Here is a 26,115-nt window from a genome sequence, read left to right on the forward strand (position 1 = left end):
TTCTTTTTTAAGACAAGGAGTTCAAGGAATTAGAGATAAGAAGCTGGGGCTTCCCTGGTGGCTCAGTGGTTAAGAATCCGCCTGTCAATGCAGGGGACACGGGTTTGAGCCCTGGTCCAGGAAGATCCCACATCATGCGGAGCAACTAAGCCCGTGCACCACAACTACTGAGCCTGTGCTCTAGAGCCTGTGAGCCACAACTAATGAGCTCTTGTGCCACAACTACTGAAGCCCACGTGCCTAGAGCCTGTGCTCCACAACAAGAGAAGCCACCGCAATGAGAAGCCTGTGCACCGCAATGAGGCGTATCCCCCGCTCACCGCAACTAGAGAAAGCCCACGCGCAGCAACGGAGACCCAATGCAGCCAGAAATAAATGAATAAATAAGTTTATTAAAAAAGAGAAATAAGCTGTTTTGACTTCTGAGGAAATAAGCAGGTTCTGGGTTCTATAATAATGCTCTGGGGTCTATGCTGGAAAAAATCTTTATAAATAAGCTTAAACTGCAATAAGGTCCTTTTGGCAACACTATTATTTAAAACTTTGTATGATAAGAGTCCAGAGTTTTAAAAAGGCCACAATTGTTAAAGGACAATGAATTTATCACAAAGCATTCCTATTCTACAAAATGGCGTTACATCAATGCCTGACAGATGAAGACGCAGGAAGAAGTAACCAAGCAATCCTTTCAAGCAGATGCCAAGAAAAAGAAAACACACTTTAATGTTATATGTCTTTTAGAATGACTAAAAGAATCCTTCCCCATTACTCCGTCCATCCACGGCTTACATTGGAGCGCCTACATCCAATGTGTTAGGTACCAGGGATATAATGGTGGGCAGAGGCAGGCACAGCCCTGCCCACATGGAACTTAGAGGCTACAGGGAGGTAGGCATTAGAAAAATGATCACACTAATGAATGTTACACTGTGAACCGAGATAACAGCTCTGAAAGGGAAGAACACAATTCTAGGGAGGAACAATACACAGGAAGCTGAATAAATGCTACTGTTTAAAATTCCATGTGGCTTCTTTTAAACCTTTTGTCCTTCCAGCTAACATAATTCAGGATACAACTCTAAGTAGAAAAATACTGTAACTAAAACAACTTAGAATCCAAAACTTATTTCCAAGGAGATTTCTTCATTTAATTAGTTTTAAAACAACACTTTCACCCCTACCACTTCATAAATGCAGATTTTTTAAAATAGAATGTAATTCCCACCATGGAATACTTTTACTTATCTGACTAAAAATCAAGAACTTAATACTTCAGTATAAAATCAGTATGTTAAGTATTGAGTTCTTATTTTTTTAACAGGGGCTTTTTGAGGTATATGACTTTTTTTTCAAAGTGGCTAAATTTTCTTGGAAGAGGAAAGGCTAAACAGCATAAATCAACATCCTGTGTTTCGATGGTTATACAAAACTAGCAAGCAACTGCAAATGCATGGAAGTAAAAACCTTTCTGTTTTTCTCATGGGTATAATTTCGAAACATTCTGATGACAGCTATTGGCTGTAAACCCTATGTACAATGTTCAGCATATTTCACAAAGTTTAATAATTCATAAACATCCTATGTCATTAATTTATAATAAATAGAAGCTGCTTCAGTTTTCAAATGCACTGCTTAAGATTCTACCCAATGGTAATTAGCTGATGGTGACAGCTCTAAAATTCCTTGATTTGCATGTGTCATATTATGCCTTCTGAAAAGTCCAGTGAACTTGGGTGCACTCACCCAATGGACAGCACAGCCAATCTGTTGACACTGTGGTGAAGGAAAGTACAGCATTTATTGTAGGGTGCCATGCAAGGAGAATGGGCAGCTTGTGCTCAAAAGACCCAAACTCCCCAATGGCTTTCAGGGAAGGGTTTTTAAAGACAGTGTGAGGAAGAGGGTTGTGGAGTGACTAATCAGCTCATGCACAATTCGCAAATTGCTTGATGGTGAGGTAACAGGGTGATATTTTGAGAATTTCAATGACTAGTTTTCTAGTTCCAACCAGTCTGGGGTCTGTGTGCTGGTGGTCAGCACATAGTTGACTTCCTCTACTTGGTAGGGATCTTAGTAACTGCTAAAAAAAAACCCGAAAAAACAAAACCAAAACCTCAAGGATATGGTTCAGGTTATTACCTATAGCCCTTGAGGGGGAACTAAAGGTCCTTGATTTTATTTTATGGCTAAACTATTACTATTTTGTCTTAACTTGATTGCTTTCCTTTGTTTCTTCATTTTTTTCACTTTTCTAATTAAATTTGCTCTTTGGAACTCAGGGAGGGAAGGCCTAGGAGGCTAAAGCTTTTCTACAAATAAGAGGTGGGGGACACAGGGGTGAGGGTATCTGTCCCCAGAAAGGCCCCCATAGGGTCCTGCTTGGTTTCAGTCCCATTGGCAATCAAATGCTAATTTGGATTTAGAGCTGAATAACTCATGAAGATTTAACCACATCCAAATGATCTATGTGCAATAAAGATATCTTCAATTACCCCTCATCCAAAAAGGTCTCCTTGTGATTATTTGAGATGTTAAATTCAGCTGGTAGAAGGGATACCTGGAGACAAGCATCTGCTTCAGTTTATGCTACCCCCTTACAAACACAGCACGTAGCCATGAATATTGGAACCAGCTTCCCCGATGGTTAGAACTATCCCTTTCTGGATCCTTGGTCGGATGGTCCTCATTTTTCATCTAGTGTGGACCCTGAAAAGGAATACTAGACATGTGCTTCCAAATGTAGCACTGAAAACCCTGAAAATACATGGAGCAGAAAGTGGCAGCTTTAGAGGTGCAGTATATTGGCGTAATTCTAAGAAAGGAATTGAGTAATATGAATCTACTGCCATTAAAAGGTTTAAAACTATTGTCTCCCCAATTCTACTTCTGAGACTCTATCTTATGGAAATAATCTAAAATATTGGAAAAAGTCTTACATCTAAAGATGTCCATTAGAGTACCACGAAGGGCATCAGCATACACCACTCCAAAAGATGCCACTTTGGCATGATTTTCAGCTGAAGGCAATTGAGAATCAACAGATGCAGAAAGAATTCTCTGCACACACACCCCTCCCATCCACCTAAAAGCAGGACATAAATTTCCCTTGTGACAGTGTCCCCCCACCTCCTATATCAAAGAAAAAAAGCAACTATCAGAGGGGAGCAACTCATCCCCAGAGACAGAGATGAGTTTGCATAAACAAACCTTACTACATTAACCCTTATCTTCCATTCGCTCTATTTTCTAGCCACTTCCCCACAATTTATCACCTCTTGAAGCCCAAACCCCTTTTCCTTTGTTAAAATGGTATATCTTGAATCCAACTAAAATCCCTGAATGACACACTTGTCTTATTTAACTTGATTGTGACTGTTGGCTAGTGTTGATAGCACTGAATTATAAAACATCACACTTAAGTGCTCATATACTAAAATTATTTTGATTATCAGAAGTAAAATACAAAATTCAAATATTCAAAGCAAGAATTCTTAATAAAATGTTATATAAAAATGTTAATCTTTGACTCAGGACTTTATAACTGTGTTACAGAAAAACATGAGACCTATGTATGGTTAATATTAAATCAAGTAAGTGGAAAGCTTAAATATTAACTTTTACCTTCTCGGTCCTTCATCACATGTTACTTGCTATTCAGGTAATGTTATTTTATTCTGTCTGTGATAAGATATTAAGAATACATTTATGTAACCATACTATGATCCAGAAATGGATTATGGCATTATCTTTTCAAAGAGGTCTTATAGAAAGGTACCTTTTAATGGAGAATGATTCTCATGTATAAAAATTTTAACCTAAGTTTTAAAGTTGGTCTATGGTTCAACTGAAATTTATTTATTCATGTCACCTGGAGGTTCTGCTAAGAAAAATAAATTATACTGTCAACACCATAAACTGATGATTGCAATTCAGTACTAAAATGTCAGTTCAGAGGACATGTACTTCAATGTCTCAATGAACTGCTCTGAGAAAGGATTGGTGGTTTTCAATATATGATTTAAATCTTAGACTATGAGTAATGAATCTTGGAACTTAAACATCTCTAGGCTGTGGGACAATATGTGCTGCTACCTTGAGGCTCTTCTTATTGTTCACTAGCAATACACATTTCCTAGAAAGAGAATTTTAAACTTCTGTCTTCGATATGTCCCTGCCCCTGCTCTTTCTTTATGAATATCTGTGTGTTCTGTTATGGACAGGAAGTTAAACTCTATTCAACCTAACGTACTTTGAGATCTCCGGAGGGTTAGGTGAGTAAATGGTATTGGAAAGCTTTAGTTGTATTGATGCTTGCTTCAAAGACCACCTAATTGAAATAATCATCAGGCTCAGAAAAGTAAGAGCTCTGAAAAAATCGGAGAATCATTTTCCCTGGGGAAATTTCTAGCAGATTTTTATACGGAGTAATAGTGGCTAATATATTTTAAAAGTTTGGTACCATATCATTTAAAAGGAAAATCATATACCCAATGATATTTATAAAGAATTGAAATAACCACAAACACAACTGCCATTTACTGAATATCTATTATGTTCTAAACTGTACTAGATGCTTTAAGCATTTTGTCTCATTCAATCTATTCCTCACAGTAAGCCTGCATTTAGGTAATACTCTCCCCACTGTACAGAGATCAGGCTGTTAAAGAAATCTGTCTAACGTAAACGGCTAAATCATGAACAAAATCCACATCAATTTGACTTTAAAAGCTAGTATCTTAGCCACTGTGCTACAGTGCTTTCCAGATTTCTTTTTTTCAAATATGGCATTAAAAATTGTACCTTGGTCTTTTTTTTACTGTTTTAGTGGGGTTTGCCCCCCCAATTAGTGATATTTTGACAAATAGTAGAATTTATATAAAGTCATAAAGCATTTAAATTCTCATTTAAGGAAAGAACTTGCACCGTGTTTTAATATGTATTCAAGTAACACTGTGTAATTTGCTTAATGGATTATAAATCACTTTCTTGTGTATAATCTCACTTGACCATCTTAACTTGATTATGGCAGGTGTCACTGTTGCCGTTTTATAGGGGAGGGGACTGAGGCTCAGAGAGGGCAAATGGGATTTTGCCTGTGGTCATACAGACAGCCTTCGAGCTGAGTTTGAAAACCTGGTCTTTTGACTCTAAAGTGCAGCAATTTGTCTTCTCGATAGAGGTATAGATTCAGTGTTACTTTGAGAATGGCTAGTGTTTTGTGAAAGCCTTGTTTAACAAGCGTTTTGGCTTCTGAAAACTACACCTACGTAGAATTCCTGGTAAAGGAGTTTGGGTTTGCCGGACAGCGTGAACCTTCCTGAGTGTGTGGGAGGGACTAGTCCTCCCGAGCAGAGGGCTGACCTCGCCCAGGCTCAGCGGAGGAGCGAGCTTATTTGGCCTGTGACTTGGTATTTTATCACAGAATTATTTTTCTAGAGTCCTTCATTTACCTATTTTTCATGAAGGAAGTAAACTTTTTGGTTTTCTGTTCTTGACACATGGTTAACCATCTGTAACAGAAGATAGGAACATTTCTTGCTAACTTTCTTTTCTTCCAAAAGTTGGAACAAAGCACTAGCGCTGTGTCAACCACAGAATAAATCAGCATGTTCTAGTGTAGTGACAGTCCATTTTATTTAAAACTGTCTTTTTGTTTTCGTTATTTTGTGTGTTTTATAATGAGAGTAGGCGTGGCCTTCTCTACTTTGTTGCCCTATTGAAGACTGGGGATTGATCCATTAATGTGATAAATTGATTAGGCGCCTACTGGTTGCCAGGCACTGTTACCGGTGCTCGGGATACAGTAGTGAACAAAAGGGCCAAAACTCCCTGGCCCCATGGAGCAAACATTCTAGTGTGGGAGAGCACAATAAACATTATAGCATCAGCTGGTGCTAAGTACAAAGGTGAGAACAGGCCAATAACAACAGAAAGCAGTTTTTGTTGGGGTGGGAGTGGGGTGTCACTCTTACACTTTATTATAGTTATTCCAGAGCAGCCTGACAGTGGAAATAGGTTCTGCTCCCACAGCGGGATGGACCTTCGTTATGCCCTGGGAAGTGTACAGAGCACAGTTCCCTTCATCTCCACCCCAAATGGAGTTTAAGGTTTTTACACTGAAATTTTAGTTTCTGGAAACATGAAGCTACGATGTTTTCTACTTTTCTAAGCTCTACTCAATATCAGATTAAAAGATGCAAATTGGAAAAGACCAAAATCCAGCATCTAAGAATAATTTAGTATTTTTAAACCACTTATCTAAGATTTTTTGACCAATTTTCTGGATCAAAAAAATTTCCCCCTCAATATAAATTTTATTTATTGGATATTTATCCAATTTTCTTACTAAGCAACCTGTATTTCATTTGATTCAAGCAAAAAAAATTTTTTTAAATTTGGCTGTGTTGCGTGGCTTACGGGATTTTAGTTCCCTAACCAGGAATTGAATCCTCACCTCAGTAGTGAACAAGCGGGGTCCTAACCACTGGACCGCCAGGGAATTCCCTGATTCAAGCAATCTTATTTATCACATTTAAATAATTCACTATGAAACCCAATGCTTATTATGCATCAACTGTCTTATCCTAATATTTGAATACTATATGTAAATATGCTTTCTACCCAGAAAGATATGTCTATTTTGACTAATTAAGTGCAAAATGAATTTACTGATAAAAGTGAGTTAACTGAACAAATGCATATAATAGTAACACCAATTTTTTTTCCGGGAAACCAAGCATTAGGGGAGGCATTTTGCCTCTTCTTTAGTGCATATACAGCCCTGAAAATTAGAGATTTATTCCCATTGTACAATGATGATACTGACATATTATAAAGTATAAATAACTTGTTTGAGGTCACAAACCAGTGTCAGAGCTAAAAGGCAGACTTGGATCCAACTCCAAAGATATTCCTAATATGCCACTTTAACTCCATATTTTATCATCATAAAACACCAAAGGCAAACCACTTATTTATACCATAATCCATCTCCTTAATGGTCACTGAAACTACGTATCACTCACATTTCTTTCCTAGATGTATTTTTATTATAAAGTTTGCAAATATTATTTATGAAAATGAAGATAGATAACATTTTAAAAGGGCAAATAATTTAGTGAATAAAGCATTCTATTACTCTTAAAAATTAAACCTGATAAAACATCTAGTATATAAAGAAAATTCTAGAGAAGAAAATACAGTGATAAAAATACCTCTCCAAAATGTAGGGCATAAGATTCCGATGACTATAGTTTTTTCTGTAAAGTGTATATGTGAGTTAGTTATTTACATGCCATGCGAATAAAAGCATTCTGGTAAGGAAAGATATGAGAGGAAAATGCATGCAATGTTTCTGATAAAAAAAAAAAAACCTAAATAAAAACCAAAGAGGTAAGCAAGCGAGGTATGACCTTTTTTTTAAATCAGCAAAAAACCCTAGCACTCCTCAAATACACCCCTCGAAAACAGAAAAGCAATCATTTCTCAAAATCTTCATGATCTGATTCAGATACAAATATTAAGAGCAATAAGAAATCATCAATAAATTATGCGCTAAAATGTTCTTTGGACAGAGGCGCAATTGTGTGTATAGCCTGCTACTGCTACATCCAGCACTCAAGGAGACCCTAGGAGTTGTTTCAGGGTTTGCACATTGTTTTTTGCCAAAAGAAAAAAAGTGGGAACATGGAAAATGGAGTATAATATGGTTTGCCTTGAATTTTCATAGAAGCTATCACGTGGCTGTAGGACAATCCATCATCCACAGATCACAACAAAGATTGTTTCATTTAATTAAAATTCCACTTCTTTTTCTTAGAACATTAAAACCAAGTCCCTCCCCCCCAAAACAAAAGGACTTATTAGAAGATTTCCTACTCTGTACTTTCACCCCGTTAAGTGTTAATTTGTCAAAACTGGTTTAAAGATTGCCTGATTCCTGCCTTGCCTTATTGAGAGTTTCAAAACACATTTTAAGCCCAAGAACTTACAGGCCAGCTTAGTGTCTTCCATCCTAAAATCCTTCTTTCTTGAATATGCTGCAACATATTCTATCTTCCTGATTTGAGTTCCTCAGCCGGGCAAAGACCAAGCCATCAGTGAGGAGGCCGTTTAATCACCCCAAGTATCATCTCTCACACGGCTCGAGGTACACTCAGGAGGAAGGCAAGAGGGTGAGGAGACATACGACTCTACAGCCACTGTTTCTAAACAGTAACCTTGTTCACTGAACCAAGTAAAAACGGAGAAAGGCTTCTGTTCAAAAGAGCCAGTGAAGCTCAAATGGGTGTGGGCTGGGAGTAGCGGAGGCCTTTCCTGGCTAAGAAATGGTTGTTAAACACCAGTTCAATCTCAGGGATTCAAACTCAGCTGGGGCCCCAAACAGAATATGCATTAAACACATTAGAACAACTGTTTACCAAGATCATCTAAACGTTATTTACTGTTTTTCCAGATTCTTCGGCCTTTTGGTTTCCTGACGTATTAACAATGGCATTTAAAACCCTGAAGATTATGGCTCATTTTGTTCCCATACCAAATGCATCTGAAAGAGGCCATCGTTTAGAATCAGTCAAGCAGAGAGACCTCTGTTCTTTGACTCTCTTCACTGAGAACATTCATGGAGCCGTTGAGAAACCACATGAAATGAAGTTTCGCTGCCCTTCAGAGGGTCCAAAAGATTGACTCGCTTTAGCAAGTTTTGAAAAATTCTGAAGGTCTCCAGAGAGAAGAGGAAGAATAAATATAAACACTAAAGTTTTAGAGATTATTTCTGGATAAATTAAATATAGATCCTCAGAATTTTTTTCTTTTAGCCAGTGATGAATTGCATTATAAATTTCGAATTCAACATTTCTATCACAATTTTACCTCAGGCTTGTCTTTAAAAGGACTTTTTGTCTAAGAGCATAGAGGGGAAACTGAGGAAAAAGGATCCAGTTCTCACTGTGTCTTTAGAGATTTAAAATGTGACATGGGAGCCAGAATACTTTGCTTAAAACCAATGAATTTAATGAGTCTGGATGATCAGTGGGCCCAATCTGGAAAAGGAAATACACTGTTTAGAAGAAAATAAGTCATTTCAAGCCTCTCTGAGTAGTAGGACTCGACCCAGTAAAGAGACTGGATGCATTGGATTTCTAAGATGTAAGAATTCAAGCACCAACACATATATATATGGAATCTTAAAAAAAAAAAAAAAAAGGTCATGAAGAACCTAGGGGCAAGACGGGAATAAAGACGCAGACCTACTAGGGAATGGACTTGAGGACATGGGGATGGGGAAGGGTAAGCTGGGACAAAGTGAGAGAGTGGTGTGGTATGGACATATATACACTACCAAATGTAAAACAGATAGCTAGTGGGAAGCAGCCGCATAGCACAGGGAGATCAGCTCGGTGCTTTGTGACCACCTAGAGGGGTGGGATAGGGAGGGTGGGAGGGAGGGAGACGCAAGAGGGAAGAGATATGGGGATATATGTATACATACAGCTGATTCACTTTGTTATAAAGCAAAAACCAACACACCATTGTAAAGCAATTATACTCCAATAAAGATGTTTAAAAAAAGAAAAAGAATTCAAGCACCCCCTAGACTTGGCAATTAACCTTTTTTAATGCCCTTGGAACTAAAGACTGCTTAGTAGGAACCAGTGGAATGCCAGCTGCAGCCAGCACCATCCCAGCACCTCCAGAGACCCAAGCATCACAGCTGCCTAAGTACCATCATTCCCACCCATCAGTTGCTTACATTTTCAAAAGCAGCCTGGATAAATACAGACAGTATCTCTAGTGCAGGGGTTCTCAGCTCTGGTTCTGTTGACCTTGAGACGGAATAATTCTTTGTTGTGGATGGCAGGGGAGGGGATGGGGCTTTCCCGTGCATTGTAGGAAGTTCAGCAGCATCCCCAGCCTCCACCTGCTGTCTCTAATAGCACTGCCCCGGTCCGGGAAGATCCCACGTGCCGCGGAGCGGCTGGGCCCGTGAGCCATGGCCACTGAGCTTGCGCGTCCAGAGCCTGTGCTCCGCAACGGGAGAGGCCACAACAGTGAGAGGCCCGCGTACTGCAAAAAAAACCACAAAAACGTCTTTGGACATCGCCAAAGACAATTGGGGTGGGGGTGGGGCAAAATTACTTCTGGCTTAAAAAAATATTTTGTCTCTAGTGGCTCCAAATACTTCTCCTCTTGCTTGCCCTTCAAGCAGGGCTAGTGTGGCAGGGAGGCTGCAGAGCGGGGCCTCATCCCCGAGGTGGGGGAAACAGACTTAAAGTGCTTCCAATCGCTCTGTCGTTCTGTTTTGTTGTTTGTTTTTGTTTTGTTGTTTTTCCGCCCCAGAGATCTTATTGCCACAAAGAGGGACACGGAACTGACTCTACGGGAAAGGGAGGTCAAGAGTTCACAATGCTGGGACTGGAGGTCATAAACACGCCTACATATTTCTCTGTGCTCACGTTTGGTACAATGGCTGGGATATGATTAATACTCAAGTATTGCCCAAATGTCTGAAGAAGTAGAAGAATTCTCCAGTTCTGCCCAATTAAAGCAATGAAATGCATGACACAGGATAAGTGCTAGCCAAAGAAATATGTTGGCTATTAATTTCAGGATTTTTTTTTTTTTTTTTTTTTTTTGCGGTACGCGGGCCTCTCACTGTTGTGGCCTCTCTCGTTGCGGAGCACAGGCTCCGGACGCACAGGCTCATCGGCCATGGCTCACAGGCCCAGCCGCTCCACGGCATGAGGGATCTTCCCGGACCGGGGCATGAACCCTTGTCCCCCGCATCGGCAGGCGGACTCTCAACCACCGCGCTACCAGGGAAGCCCCAATTTCAGGAATTTTTGAGGCATGTTATTAAAATATCAACCTATTCCCACAATTCCACACCTGTATATTCAGTAGGGCTCCATAAGTGTTAGAACCGATACTCTGAATTATCTCACAGCTCATTTAAACAGAACAAAGACAGGAACCATGAATTTATCAAACAAAAGATAACTCCTATTAGCAAAGTAAAAACAATCCTTTCATTCCGTCCCTCGGAATCTTTATATTCTTACTTCAGACTCAAATGTAACTAGCTCAGTTATCTAGCTCGCAGCTCACTGAAGATTAGAAGCACCCAGTTTTGACGGGACAGGGGGGTGTTATGAGAATCTCCTAACTGTTCTGCGGCCGTCCGAATCCTGACCTCCAACACCCAGTCATCAACACAGCTATGATGTTTCTAGAATACAAATCTGATCATGTGACTTCTTTGAATGCCTACGTTCTCCTGGCTCTTCATGGTCTCACAGTTGCTTCTCTCACCACGTAGTACCTCCGTAGTACTTGCTTCTCTCACCGCACCTCCGATAGTACCGTAGTATACTATCCTCTGTAGTATCCTTACAGAGGATAGCATACGGCTGCGTTTTGCTGCACTCAGCTCTCCTCTCCCCATCAGTCGTGTACGTGCTGCCACTACTCCCTGAAGATTACTCTCCTCCCTTCATCTGGCTAACTCCCACAAGACTTTTCTCTCTACCTGCCACCCACTCCTCAGGAAGTGTCCACGCTGCCTCTCCTGCTGTGGACCCCTCCACACTGTGATCAGATGGGTGCATATCCGAGGGCTATAGATACGAAAGAGAAGGGCTAGTGGGAAAAAAATATCTGCCTTCTCAAGTACAGACTGCTATAGGAAATAATGAAAATAACAGCTTAAACTTGTTGACTGCCTGTTATGTCAGACATTTCTCTAATGACCCATCCCTGAAGGAATTGGTCTGACCTCACAAACCACCCTATTATGCTAATTTTACCGATGAGGAAACTCAGATATACAGAGTAGAGTAACTTGGGGAAGCCAGTAAGTGGCAGACTCTCAATCCCCACACTATGCTCTACTGTAGCATCTGCCCTCCAACTAGGTGACTTCTCACTTCTGAGCACCCAGGAAGCATCAGGCCAGTGTCGCCTGCTGATGGGAAACGACTGGTACCACAGGGAGAGAAGACAGGCGGGGAGAGACGGGAGATGACACGGTGGAGACAGTGCCCCACTCACCCCTTAGGAACAACAGTGTGTAACTGAACGGTGGTGCATTCATCCAGAAAAACAGCTGAATGCTAACAAGAGAGGAAAGAGAATAGAGGGTTTTGTTATGTGACTAGTGGCTCAAGGAGATTTCTATGTCCCAGTGCATGGAGCGGTGAGTACCGTCAACGATGTGTCATCTGAAACTGTAGCTGCACAGTAAGGACCTTAGAAAGGGGCACATTTCTAACTGTATGCATCATTGTTGTTACTTTCTCAAGATTAAGGCCTCTGCTTATCAGTCCACTTTTTGGTTTCATTTTCAATATCCAGCAGAACTTTCAATGCAGAATTCTGGCAGGTGGATGAAGGCTGAACTGATGGGTTATCATTCAGACTTCCGGGAATGGAAATCACTTCGAAAACATAGTAGGTTTTAAAAACACATACATAAATCCTGAGAAATTAAGGGGAAATGAATTTGTTTATTAAACCTAAATTATATCATCCTTAACAAATATGAAATATAAATATTTTTTAATGGGAGCTGGTGAATTATAAACTTGACAGTGCAGTTGTAGAACTCTGAGGAATCCACCTTCTCCCCTTTTGTGTGTTCATTCGTTACCCGCTCACTGACTGACTGTCTGCTATGCTCACAGGCCTCCTAAAACTGCTCTGTGGCTGAGATGATGATTCGTCAGCTCTTTACTCCATTCTGAGTCCCACTATGAACGTGAAAACTGCAGAGGCCCTCATCTTGACAGGGCAGGTCTTATCCATTAGCGTTTTCTCTTATCAAATCTGCTCATTTGCCACTCTGTTTCTTCCTTGTTCTTTTTTCTTTCCCATTTTTCTCTTTTAACTTTTGGCTACTAATAGAGAAACCAGTTCTTATAAAACAGGACCTTTTAAGCTGCAGCAAGAGTTCTATGAGATGATGAGATAGCTGGTAATGTTTCCCCTCCCCCCCCCCTTTTTTTTAAACAAAGCTTTATTCCACAGAGAATTGTGTGATCAGCTTTGTTTTGCACTCCTTACGGGGGGAGGTGTGTGTATATCTGTGCACATGTAAAAATGAACATAGAAATATACACATGAAGATCTAGTTCTACCAAATAACTGAAAGAACATGGATAGGCTAAGCCCTTGGACTAAAAAGACATTGCTCTTATAGTGTATTCTCATTATTTATAAGAATTTAAAATGTTTACCTGCAGACTTTAATTTTTACAGAAAAAGAATCACATATACTGGATTTGATTACCACAGTTATCAAAACGGTACAGTTTAAAATAAACTCTTGGTATTTTGTAGAATTTAGTATTTAATATAAAATACCGGGACCATGGCTATTGCTATGTTAAGGGGCAAATGCTGAGAAATAGATTTCATTTATGTTTCATATTTAGTTACTGAAAAGTAAAAGCAGATTCATTTTATAAAGGAACTTATGCTTTTTGCTGAAATATTTAAAAGCTAAAAATCACAAAGATTTGTTATACATAATTCATTAAAAGATTCAGTTCATCAGCTTATTATCTTCTGCAAATTGGTTTTGATCACAGCAGGTCTTAACTTGAAAACATCTGAACTGCTTCTAACCCCAATGTCAATCTAGGAATATTGCAGCCTACCATTTTGTCCAGGACCCCTCTTTGTCTTAGTTCTTGGTTTTTCCTTTTCCTCTGGGTTCAAAAAGTAGTAGGTGTAGCTTTAGGAGAATATTTGTTAATTTCAACCTTTATAAAGCAACTAATACTCTGTTTTGCTTTCCTTCCCAATAGGTATCTTGGCCCAAACTCTTTATATCTGAGTTTCCTCATCGGTATCTCTTTTGCCTTTAGATTGTCCCCAGAGGCCACAATCTTTAAGATGCTGGAAAAGGAAGATTCTGCTTTTCAGCAGAAGGTCAGAAGATTCAGCCCCCCCGTTTTATAGTACCTTGGACAGTGACAAAAGTTACAAGCGCTGGTTATTTATGAAAACGCACTCAATTCAGTTAAAAATGTACTCCACACGTCAATGTTTTCTTTAGGGGAGTAAGTTAATAACATGCTTGTCTGTTTCTCAAAATCCACATTTATATTTCCCCGGAATCTTCCATGACCTCAAATTGCAGAAACAATTTTCCTTCATGTCAACACTTCACAGAAATGGCCAAAACTATACTTACCAAATGAACAAGAGATATTTTTATTTACATTGAAATCTTTTCCCTTCTAAATCTTTTCCCTTCGCTGTCATCAAACCTGCTCAATCCTCTTCCTACCCCACTGTAGGCATGTCACCAGCTGTAACCAGTTTTCCTGTGGCACTTGTGAGGCACACTAGTTTAGGAATAATTATAATGAAGTTATTAGAAATTGCTATGCTTGAAGCAACAGTTCTCACTAAACATTTCAGCAAAATCAAGTTGTCAAGTCTGGATTATTGGGGCCGAAACTGCTAAAAAGGGTCAATTGCTTTTTTTCAGTGGAAAAAAATCTCTGCCAAAATTTTCTAAGCATTTTTTATGACTTCTCAAAGGTTTAAATGCCCACTTCCATGTGGGAAATCTGTAAACAAATATCATCGGAACTTTCCATCTTTTGCTGTCGATTCCTGCAAGTTAATTACAATGTATTTCAGAGGGGATTTCACTGACAGGGAGGATTAATGGGGTAGCCTGACAGCTGGAGTCCTGAGTTAGATCAGAAATTAAAATAAGGAACTTGACCTAGTTTCACAAGGGACGTTTGTTAATTTCCTCAACCCAAACCAGCATAATCGTTCAAATGCCTAAGGTTTTATTGCAGGGAACTAAAATATATATCCATATATGTAAGGAACTCTTGTAAAACACTTACAACTTTGACTTTAAAAAACACAATTTGATGTTTCCTTTTCCTTTTCTTGTAGAGTCGGCCTTCCCTATCTGCAGGTTCTGTATCTGCGGACTCAACCAACCACACATAGAAAATAGTCCAAAAAAAAAAAAGTCCAGAAAGTTCCAAAAAGCAAAACTTGAATTTGCCACACACTGTGCATTGTATTTACAACTATTCACTTAGCATTTACATTGTATTAGGCATTAGAAGTAATCAAAGATGATTTAAAGTATACAGAGAATGTGCTAGGTTATGCAAATATGCCATTTTATATAAGAAAATTGTGTATCTGTGGATTTTGGTATCCCTGAAGGCGGGGGTGGTGGTGTCCTGGAACCAAGCCCCTGCAGATACTGAAGGACGACTGTATATTCCAGGCTATGAGCACTCACTCTTCTCTCCCAGCTACTACCCCCAGACATTACGCGGTGCTCAGGAGTAATGAATGCCATAATGAAGTTGGGGAATGGAGGGAAGTAAAAACGTCAAGTGTGATATATCCAAAGTACAAATTCTTATCTTATAACCTAATTTACACGCATGACTAGACTATAAGAGATTTATGGCACTGTGGCAAATCACTAGGAAACAAGAGCATTCAAGTTTTGTAGGGTTTTTTCCCATCAAACAGAATAGGGTTTAGCAGTCTACTTGACATATTGGGCAGACGACCTAGGCTCAAACCAGCATCACAACTTTGTTTCCACCTTCAGGCTGCAAGCTGGTCTTACCACTGTCAGTCTCTCACCTTTAATTCCTGTGATCTGTCTGATTAGTCATCTTAAAAACCAGCTCCAGGAGCTCGTCATTCCCGTGCTCAAGCACCTATCATGTCTCTCAGTTACCTGCCAAATTAAAGCACTGCAGTGTGTTTCCACCGACTTAGACAATTTTTTTCCCACCACTCTCCCAGGTATCCCATGTTTTTACAGAATGGATGCATTTGCTATTCCTTTAACATGCCTCACGATTTCCCTTCCTTTCCCTTTCCTTCTTTCTTTCCTTCCTTCCCACTCTTCTTCGCATGTGGAATGTCTCTTCAGTCATCTCTGTCAAATCCTCCAAATACTTCAACAAGCAAGGCAAACGCCCTCGTCCTCCATGAAGTCTATCTTGATTCTCCCAAACAAAAGTGCTCGCCCCCTTCCTAAGCCACACACACATCAATTATACTTCTCTAATAGCATTACCATTGGAGCAGAGTTATCAGACTCATCCATCTGCCCCCTGAAAGGCTTTCTGGGTATAGTTGAAGCTCAAGAAACACACTAAATTGCAATGACCTAGCTTCTAGTATATGGGTCAATTTTCAGTGCTATTGGGGTGTGTATTTCAAAAGGTTATAAATTAAACGATAAACATTAAGTGTAGAAAATAGAAAAAATAAATAAGTACAAAATATTTAAGATAAGCTGCAATGTCAAAATTCAGACATTACCACTGTTAAGTTTTTAGTTATATGTTCTTGCAGATTTTTTTTTATTTTACATATATGTAAAAATCCAAAAAATGAGCTTTTCATGTAACTCTGTCTTGAAATCTACTTTATACTCTGGACATCTTTCCAGGTCGACTATGTTTTCTCAACGTTATAAACAAGGCTGCCTATAGAGTTTCACAAAACTTAACAATGTCTGAAGAATAAACTCTAGAATAGAATTGCTGAATCTTTGGTTAGGGATATTTTAAAACGTTTTTGAATTTTTAAGTGATATATTTCACCAAAGACAGCCTTTTCCACTGTATCCTCAGATAGTAGCAATACATTCACTCGTTCATTTGTTATTTGACAAGTACCTGTGTGAGAATTACTACCTAATTGCACTGCATATTCTCGTTGAAAACAAACAAAAATAAATTTTGGTATAGTATGTATAAAAGGTTGTAAGCGTAAGTGATATAATTGAACCTACAAGGGGATTAGCATTTTTGGAGAAAGTACTAATAACAATTTAATATAAATACTGCCAGTACATTTTAGATCTAACAAAAGCATTTCTGTTGAAAACAGTAAGTGCTCAAATTATAGCTATTACTATGAGTTACTATTAACTACTGAAAACAGGTCAACTTTGATTTGTTGCTGGTCTTTAAATATTCTTTTAAATATAATAATAAATACACTGCTATAGAGCATCATGTTGAAGCTCCTGGGATTTAAATAATCTGCTACAAAATTAATGAGCCAGAGGTTTTGGTATTAAAAAATTATAATTACTATAAAAGGTATATGACAAAGCTGGTTTAGTTAATTTAATCTGGTACACACTATCAAAAGATCCTACTTTGCTTCTGTCACTAGCACCTATGTGACATGAAGTCATTACTTTCTAGAGCTGCACCGTCCAATATAGTAGCCACCAGCCACGTGCAATTACTTAAATTAAAACTAAATCTAGTTCCTCAGTCACATTAACTACAGGTTAAGTGCTCACTAGCCTCATGTGACCAGAAACTGGCATGTTAGATAGTGCAGATCTATAACAGTTCTACCATTGTAGATGCTCCAGGTTATCTCACTGTAAAGTGAGGACATTGAAAGGCATCATTTCTAAAGTAGCTTCTAGATCTAAATTCTAATGATTTTGTGGCTTAAGGTACTCTTGTGATTCCCTGAAAACTTCATGAAAATATTATACCTATAAAATCTTAAATTCATAGAATCACAGAATTTTAAAAATAGAAGTTTCTTTAAAAATCACCCTTTCATTTCCTAACTTTTAACATGGAAAAAGCTGAAGTAGAGGACATAAAAGGTTTGCCCAAGTTTTTAAGACTAGTGAACGGATGAGCAGAACCAGAATCTACAATTCCTGATCTACGACTACTAATCCAGTGTTATTTCCATGGTGCAGAAGAGAAAAGGAATCAGTTACATTAAAAACAAAGGCCACTTAAATAAATAAATAAGTAAAAAAACAAACAAACAAGAAAACAAAAAACAAAGGCCACTGAGTGTGTGCATACGTTTCTTAGGTGTGTGTGTGTATATACCTGTTTCACAGAGCTCGCCCTACTGACAGCCTAGTGCCAAAGATGCTCCTGTAGCCATGAGCACAGCTAGCACCCAGATCTTGGATTATAAAGTATTACTTTCCACTCTAAGGAACCAGGGCTCCTGAAGAAATGGCTGATTCCAAGGCTGAGTCAAGGAAAGTACAAGATGAGTCTGTAACACCTTGTGCCAGAAAGTAAGGATATGCTCAAAAAATAATGGAGACGCATCGAAAGGACACAGGAGCCAACCTCAAAGGGATCCCACTGTCCAAATCTGGGGGAGTTAGAGCATCAAAATATATACAGAAAAGCATTATAATCTACAGAGTAAAATAAATATCCCTGAGCCCACACTAATATAAACAAGAGAAAGGAAAAGTTCTTCCTTACAGTAGAAAGCTAACTAATAAATGTAGAGGGAATGATGAACTAGAAAATCACTCTTTGGCAACCAACATAAGACTGATTGATTCAGGCAAGAATCACTGATGCTAAAACTAATAGGTGAATATATGAGGAACAACAGAATATTTACATAGCTTCAAAGTATCTCCCCACAAGACACTTATTAGTTACAAAACAAGATGAGTAACTTGATAGTGGAGAAACCTGGCAGACAGCACCTAAACAGAGTGATGGAGGATAATATCACCAGGAATGGGACCAAACAACATGTGACTCCTGATATGATACACTGAAGACAAAATATCACTCCTGTGGCATTCTTGCTGGAAGTATATAACCTAAATCCACTCATGAGGAAACATCAGGCAAACCCAATTTAAGAACATCCTACAAAAATAACTGGCCTGAATGCTTAAAAAATGTCAGTATCATGAACTACAAAGAAAGGCTCAGAGAGTGTTAAAGAGTAAAGACACATGGTAACTAAACACAATGCCCAATCTTGAATTTTCTTTTGCTATAAAGGACATCACTGGAATAAATGGTGAAATCTGAATAAGGTCTGTAGTTTAGATAACATGACCACTGATAGTGTTAATTTTGATAAATGTAATATGGTTATATAAAAGATAGTGCTTGTTTTTAAGAAGGGGAGAGAAAGGATTAAAAATAAATCTTCCAAAATGTTAACATTTGGGGAATCGGGGTTAAGGGCACGTGGAAATTCTTAGTTGCAACTATTATTGCAACTTTTCAGCTTTTCTATAGATCTGACGCTATGTGAGAAAAAAAAATTCTTTTTAAACCATGGCCACTGAATCCCTGTTTGTTACTGATATTAAAAAAAAATTAATCTAACTTTTGACTCCTTTACTCATAGGACCATTAATTAAAATTGGGAAAAACTGAATGTAAAACACACAAAGTTTTCTAAAAATATGCTCTAACATTTTCTCCGAATTAAAGTGTAAGATGTAAAGGAAAAGCAAGCATCTTACCTATTTTCTTCTCTATTCAAATTACAACTGTCTTGCTATAAAATGCAGAGGAAATACAAAAATCTATTCCTTTACATAGTGGCCCACCTTCAGGTATTTTTAAACTTTTTTTTTTTTTTCAGAAGAAAAAAATCAATTTGATTTGACCAGATGGAAAAAAACCTTTCATATGCTTAATGTTAAACTGGCCAAAAATAAATACGAAAATTGAGCAAAGAGCAATTTAAGGGTGAAACTAGTTGGCTTCGTGTGGCAGAAGGAAATGGAATCTGGCATCTGGAGCATCAGGAGATGAGCTGGGGGAATTTCAGGGAGAAATTTCCCCACACCATGCGTCAGTTGACTTGTATTCTTAGCTCAAGCTAGGCCTTGAAAGATCCAGCTCTACTAAATCAGCATTCCCCTCCCAGGACCAAGACAGACTTCAAGTTCAGCAGCTCAAACCAAATTAAAAGCTGTTGTTAAACACAAGCCAAACAGAAATGGTTTTCATACTTTTTTTCCCTAAAGTAAGATAAAAGCTAACTAAATAGTCTCTTAAGCAGTAAAATATCGTGATTTTGAATCAGGGAGTAAAAGCCACTTTAGTTGGATCCTAGCATAATTTACCATGTTAACATTACCACAGCCTTTTGTAATTGCAGGAAAGAATATCCCTTTTCTCTCCCCATTTCCTTCTCTTCCCCAAAATGGTCATCTGGTATATATGGACTTATTTCTTTGCCAGCTAAATTAGCAAATCTTAGACTGAATTCCTCTGCTTTCTTTACCAATAACTTGCACATGGAAACATTTGGGCTGAGGAGGCATTTTCTTAGTCTATTAGGTTATGTTTTACGTACATGTATGCTTGAAGAGGGATGTTTATATACTTATAAATACTGGGAAATAAAGAAGTTTAACTATGTTAAACGATTCTTTAGTTGTTAATCATAATGCTGATATTCTTAACCACTTACTCAAAAGCTTACACTGTGGCTAAAGAGTGTGTCCTGAGTGATGCTTCTCCAACTGGGGTTCTGACGGTAAATGCATTTGGAAAATGGAATGAATTGTGTCTCTTATTTTGCAGAATTACAACACATATCATTATATCAAATGTTTTGAGGAATCCCTTAGTAAGTAAGCAATTTAATAAGGGTCTCCCAAATTTAACTGACCAAAAACTTTTTTTGTGCGATATTTGTTAATCTGGGGTAGGTCTGGGTTATACTCTACAAATGTCATTACAGTGTTTAAAATATATATTAAAGGGTTCTCTTCAAAAGACACACAAATAATATTGTTTCAACATGATATTTCTTTTAAAATTAAAACTATGTAGCAGTAAATTCTCTTTGTAGGTCAAACGTACTGGGATAAGCATATTGATCAGGAATTTAGGGGAAGTCAAATTTAGAGGTTACCTGATTGTCTTAATAGAACATAACTAAACTTGATGACTTACTGATCAATCCTACTGAAGTTTTTTATTATTATTCTTTACAATACGAATCCATGATGCATTTTTACAGAGGGCAAGAATAGACGTTAAACTCCATTAACAGGCTCCACAAGTCTGTTGTGGATGAACATTTTCTCCTCTTCCTAGAACCTTGTAAAACACCAAGTACATCTAATGGACCAATTAAAGTGATAAACCGTCACAGCATGCTCACTGCTATATCCAAACAAGCCGTTCTAAGAACAAGTACACCTGACTGCAAATGAAAATTCTCTCTAAATCCCGAATGTAGGAAAAACTGGGGCAGCTATCAGCTCAGTTCTCTAAAAGTCAATGAGAAAATCACCAAAAGTATGCAGAATTCCAGACGATATCTATCTGGGGGCGGAATTGGGGGGGGGAATCTGTAGGGAGAAGGAAGGAAAGGGAAAAAATTAGATCTGAATCCTTCATAAAGTACTTTATTATGAAGCAGGCAAAATCATGACCAACACCAGAATAGAAGCTCTCTCCTTGGAAGAACAAGAACAGGACAGAGGCCACCATACTAAGATGCAGCAGCTGCCCCGGAAACAGAACCGCTGCTGGTATGATAGCTGAGGTCTCCTTCACAGGCCTTTAAGTCTCCAAATAATATGAATGTACCTACTTTGTTTTCAGATTAAATCCTCTGTAATAATTTCACTAATAGCAACCACATGGGAAGCATCTGTAGCTCTCCTCAATTCTAATTTTCATAGGCAGAAGAAACACCGACAAAAATAGTCCCACAGTCTGTCACGGAGCCACTGCAGGCTGACCTAGTTAGATGCAGCAGGCTGAGTGCATCTGAGCTGCCTTAATCCTGCCCCAGCTTTGAGGCTGCACTGTGCCCCAGAGCTCAGGCCTTAGAGTTCACCAGGTCTTCACCGTTCATGAGTTTATAGTTGAGAGGTCATACTTTCGTCTCTGAAACCTTTTTAGTGTGGATCTGACTGAATCACCAACAGCCATGCCCAAATCAACTCTTTGAAACAGGGAGATTTCTGAAATCACCGTTTGCAAAGACCGTAACAAAGACTGAAACAAAAATCCATAACAATATTAAATTGCAAATGCTAAAATGGGAAAATATCTGTAACATATGTGGCCATAAAAAAGGTGGGTATCCTTTATTTATTAAAAAGAAAAAAAACCACTCCATTAGAAAATGTCACAAGAAATAAACATATAATTCACAAAAGGAAAATGCTAACAAGCATATAAGAACTGTTTAACATCAGTTATTAAATAAATGCAAATTAAAATAACACATCATTTCTTCGCCTATAAAATTGACAGAAATTTCAAATAAGAGGATATCTATTATAACTGTTTTAGAAGGATGTTTCAAAAGGATGTTTCTGACACGAAATGGAAAGAAAACAGTTTGTAAAACCACATACGCAATGATATGACAAGTCTGTAAACACACACAGACACTAGAGTTTCTAAAGACTACACACACACACACGCCCAAAATGTTAACATAGCTATATGTAGATGGTAGGACTACAGATGATTTAAAAATAAGTTTAATCCTTTTCTGCATTTTCTAAGTGTCTCACAATATTTATTACTTTTACTATCAGAAAAATGTATGTTATATTTAAAATATTTAGGCAGTAACTAGTAGGAGATGCCTGGAGACTATTTCTGTTCATGATTTTCTGTGCTCCAGTCATCAGTGATGGCAGAAAAGATGTTTGAATTTGGACTGCTAATATGGGTGCTCACTTCATATGCTAACGTGGAGAGCTGAAAGTCTTAAGATGCGTATTTATTCTGGGAAAAAGGCCTCCCCCCAAAACCAATCAAGAGGCAAGGCTTGGGGCTTCCCTGGTGGCGCAGTGGTTGAGAATCCGCCTGCCGATGCAGGGGACATGGGTTCGAACCCAGGTCTGGGAGGATCCCACATGCCGCGGAGCAACCAGGCCCGTCCGTGAGCCACAACTCCTGAGCCTGCGCGTCTGGAGCCTGTGCTCCGCAACAAGAGAGGCCGCGACAGTGAGAGGCCCGCGCACCGCGATGAAGAGTGGCCCCCGCTTGCCACAACTAGAGAAAGCCCTCGCACAGAAACGAAGACCCAACACAGACAAAATAAAATTAATTAATTAATAAACTCCTACCCCCAACAACAACAAAAAAAGACAAGGCTTGTGGGAAAAGGGTAACTTACACTTATTTATTTTCACATTATGTTCATATTTAAATAATGATAGCATTTCAGAAAAGGCAAATTTCTGTAACTGATTTCATTTTCAACCTCCCTTTTTCAAGTTTTATGTAGCTTCTAGATAATATTCCTGTACAAGCTCTTCTACTTTGGAGAAAAACCATATGCTGAGTAATAATTTCTCTCACGCTTTTATTCACTTTTTAAAATTCAAAAGATGGTCTTTTTTAGAAAGATTCATCTTTGGTATCATCAAATGTAGCAAAAGCAAACAATATAATTTTACATTTATTTTACCTACAGGATATATTCCCCAGAAATGATTATCATTAACATAAAATCCTACATTGTTCTTACAGAATATAATAGTGTCCAGTCAAACAACAAGTATTTATTGGTTCTTGCTATGTGTCATGTTAGGCACTTAAGTTCATACGTGCTTTGACAAAAATAATATATTGCATGTGGAAACACACGCAATATAAATTAGGGATTTAAAAATTTTAGACATGACCTATGTCAATCCCCACACAGCCCATGCTTACATTCACCACCCCTCTATTTTTACAACTTTTTTTCAGATTTCTGATTTTAATAGGAACAGACTGTAATAGGTGTTAATCTCCTTGAACAACATCAAAAGTGATTCCAAATTAAGGCCATTTCTCTCCCTTCCAAGGGTAAACTCGTATTTTTTTCATGAAATTTCAGAATTCATCCCACAACCCATGGCAGGGTGGACATGGAAATCAAAGCATGTCATACTGACAGGTAAAGAATTGCATATATTCATTTATATCCTGAAAAGCAACTCACAAATCTTCAAATAGAAAAAGGCATGTTTCTTTAAGCTGGTATTAACCAGAAAATACCTGATTAACATCTGCCCTTTTCTCCCTAACGTTAATGATTCTGTCCTTTTCTCCTCCATTTTTGCCTAAGTCTATATCTTCATTTTACCCCTTCATGCTATTCATTTTATTTGGCAACAGTATACTCTGGAGAATTTCTGGGTCATTCCAACGCTCTGTAACATCAGCTTCTTCTACTGGGGACCTCGAGGACCCTGAAGACAGATCCCCATGGTATTCTCCTGTCTTCCACCGTGAATGGATACAAATGCTTTTGTGTGACCGACTTAAAAACTGCCCGCACACCGGGAATGCCAAGGCAGACTAGGAGTGGTGGCGGCATCCCAGCGGAACTTTCTGAGCACCTGTGGTGTTTAAGATTATGAGGGAAAGAATAAGCAATGGGTAGTGGTGGGCATAGGGAAGGGAGAATCATCTGGCAAGGCAAGAAAAAGTTAAAACACTGAAATAGAAAACCATATAGAATTTAAAGGACTGTAAAGAAAGCTAAGGATATCAAGAGAAAAGCTGATCCGTGTAAAGCAAATTGTGATATTTAGTCAAACCTGAAATCTCAGGAGTTTCACAGTTATTTGAGAATAACATGTGACCTAAAATGAAATGCATGCTACCCTCAACTAAAATGGTGTATCCTTAACCAAAAGCCAGGTAAAGTGTAGTTCCCCCTGCGAATGCAATTTTCTAATCTGACGATTTTAAATCTATTTTCCATATTACAGTTGTGAAAACCTACTCAGAGTTGCCAAGGCAACAACATTGCCCTTTATGAGAACAGCAAGCTCATAACACAAAACTTGTAGAAGCATCCATTATGGCACAGAGATTCACAAGACTCTTCTGAACTGGAGACAGCCAACAATGACATACGATTCCACTTCCATATATAAACGTTCTCATAAACTGGCACAAGACAGACTTTGGCTAGTAAAGTAAAAAATCCTTCTCTATCTAAATGCAAAGTTACAAACAGCAAAGTACTCTAGCCATTAAGCCTTCAACAATCACATGCTGTGATTATTAATACTATAGTTATTCAGTTCTGCTTTCAAAATAGAAATGGCACAAGGAACCCGAAGAGCCAAGAATAGAACATAACTATGAACATTCAAGACCATCCCACTTGAATGCCATCAGGAAGATTTCCTTCAGCAGCTAGATAAAATTCTAATAGTGTCATTTAGCTGTGTAAAATAAAAGATCCAAGGAAAAGCTACTTGATTATGCTTTATTATAACTTTTGTTTTAATGATTCAAATATACTAAATGATGTCATTAAGATACGGCAGGACCTCCATTAATTAAACTTTACCTTTGTATACTGCAAAAGGCAAACATGGCTAGTTCTAAGAAAAATGGAAAGTCTGTTACAGTGTTCACACATTCTTCTCACACCTCACCATCCTGTTTTCAGATATCCAGTACCCTCCTTTCTCATTAACTCCCCATATCCAAACCACCAAAGTATCAACTGAGGCGTTTTTTTTCCCCCACCCACCCTTAATTATTGAGTTGATTACAATCCAATGTTATCAAGCATGGCATGGATTGTTTCTTTCAGATATCTGTATTTTACTTTTCTAACAGCTAAGCAAAAACTGCATCCCTCTCAGATACATGATTTGAGGCATCAACAAACAGCATAATCTTTCAGGGTATGAGTCTGAATGTACCCTTTTGAGATAAGTGGGAAGCAGAAACTGTGTGCCTCCCTCCCTCCCCAGATACCTACCTGTGCTGCCTGGAAGGTGAGCTGACCTTGGTACTTTGGCATATTCCTATCATCAGTGCTTTTAAAGGCCTGGAGTCCCATCCTCTCCCACTATGTCTGCCTGACAGGCCTCTGCCTGCAGACCCTCATCTTCTGCCTCTGCTGGGGAAGGTCATCAAGAAGATGTGATTGCCAGTTTGACCTGTGAGCTAGATTCAGGCATTTGGAGGCTGCTCACCCCCTCCCCTATCTTTGGAATGTACGTTCTGCTTGACTTCCCCGAGTTAGAAGCTACCCAAGGACACAGCTTTGAGACAGTAATTGTGGTGTTGAGACTCCCTGGACTGTGCACGTGACTGAACCCAGTTACAGCCTCTCCATAAACTTTTAAGATTCTGGCGGGAGGTCGTGGAGACCCACATGCCGTGTGGCAGCCTAAGACGAGCCTCAGAAGGAAGTTCCCTTGTTTATTAAACCCGCCAACTACCAATGTGTGGCGCTCTGCCTTTTTCTTGGGTCTTTCCTTGCCCTCTGTGTAAGGGGGCCAGTTTCAGATTTCACCTGGAAAGCCTCTGAGGAGGCTGTGACCCACCCACCCCCTCGGGAGCA

General features: G+C 38.7%; 1 protein-coding gene across 6 annotated transcripts in view; it reads right to left on the bottom strand.

Moving 5' to 3' along the window:
- The window catches only part of MAP7 (microtubule associated protein 7), a 162,018-nt gene that overhangs the window by 85,656 nt on the left and 50,247 nt on the right, over nucleotides 1-26,115 (bottom strand). The window contains exon 1 of one of the 6 annotated variants that reach the window (XM_073789648.1): nucleotides 3,622-3,640. The exons of the other annotated variants lie outside the window; for them this stretch is intronic. Within the exon in view, the coding sequence (XP_073645749.1) occupies nucleotides 3,622-3,637 (16 nt within the window). The 5' untranslated portion in view covers nucleotides 3,638-3,640. Of the gene's footprint in view, nucleotides 1-3,621; nucleotides 3,641-26,115 lie in introns of those variants that run through there. 6 annotated transcript variants of the gene reach the window in all.

This window comes from Tursiops truncatus, chromosome 12 (assembly GCF_011762595.2).
Source record: "Tursiops truncatus isolate mTurTru1 chromosome 12, mTurTru1.mat.Y, whole genome shotgun sequence".
NCBI classification, from domain to species: domain Eukaryota; kingdom Metazoa; phylum Chordata; class Mammalia; order Artiodactyla; family Delphinidae; genus Tursiops; species Tursiops truncatus.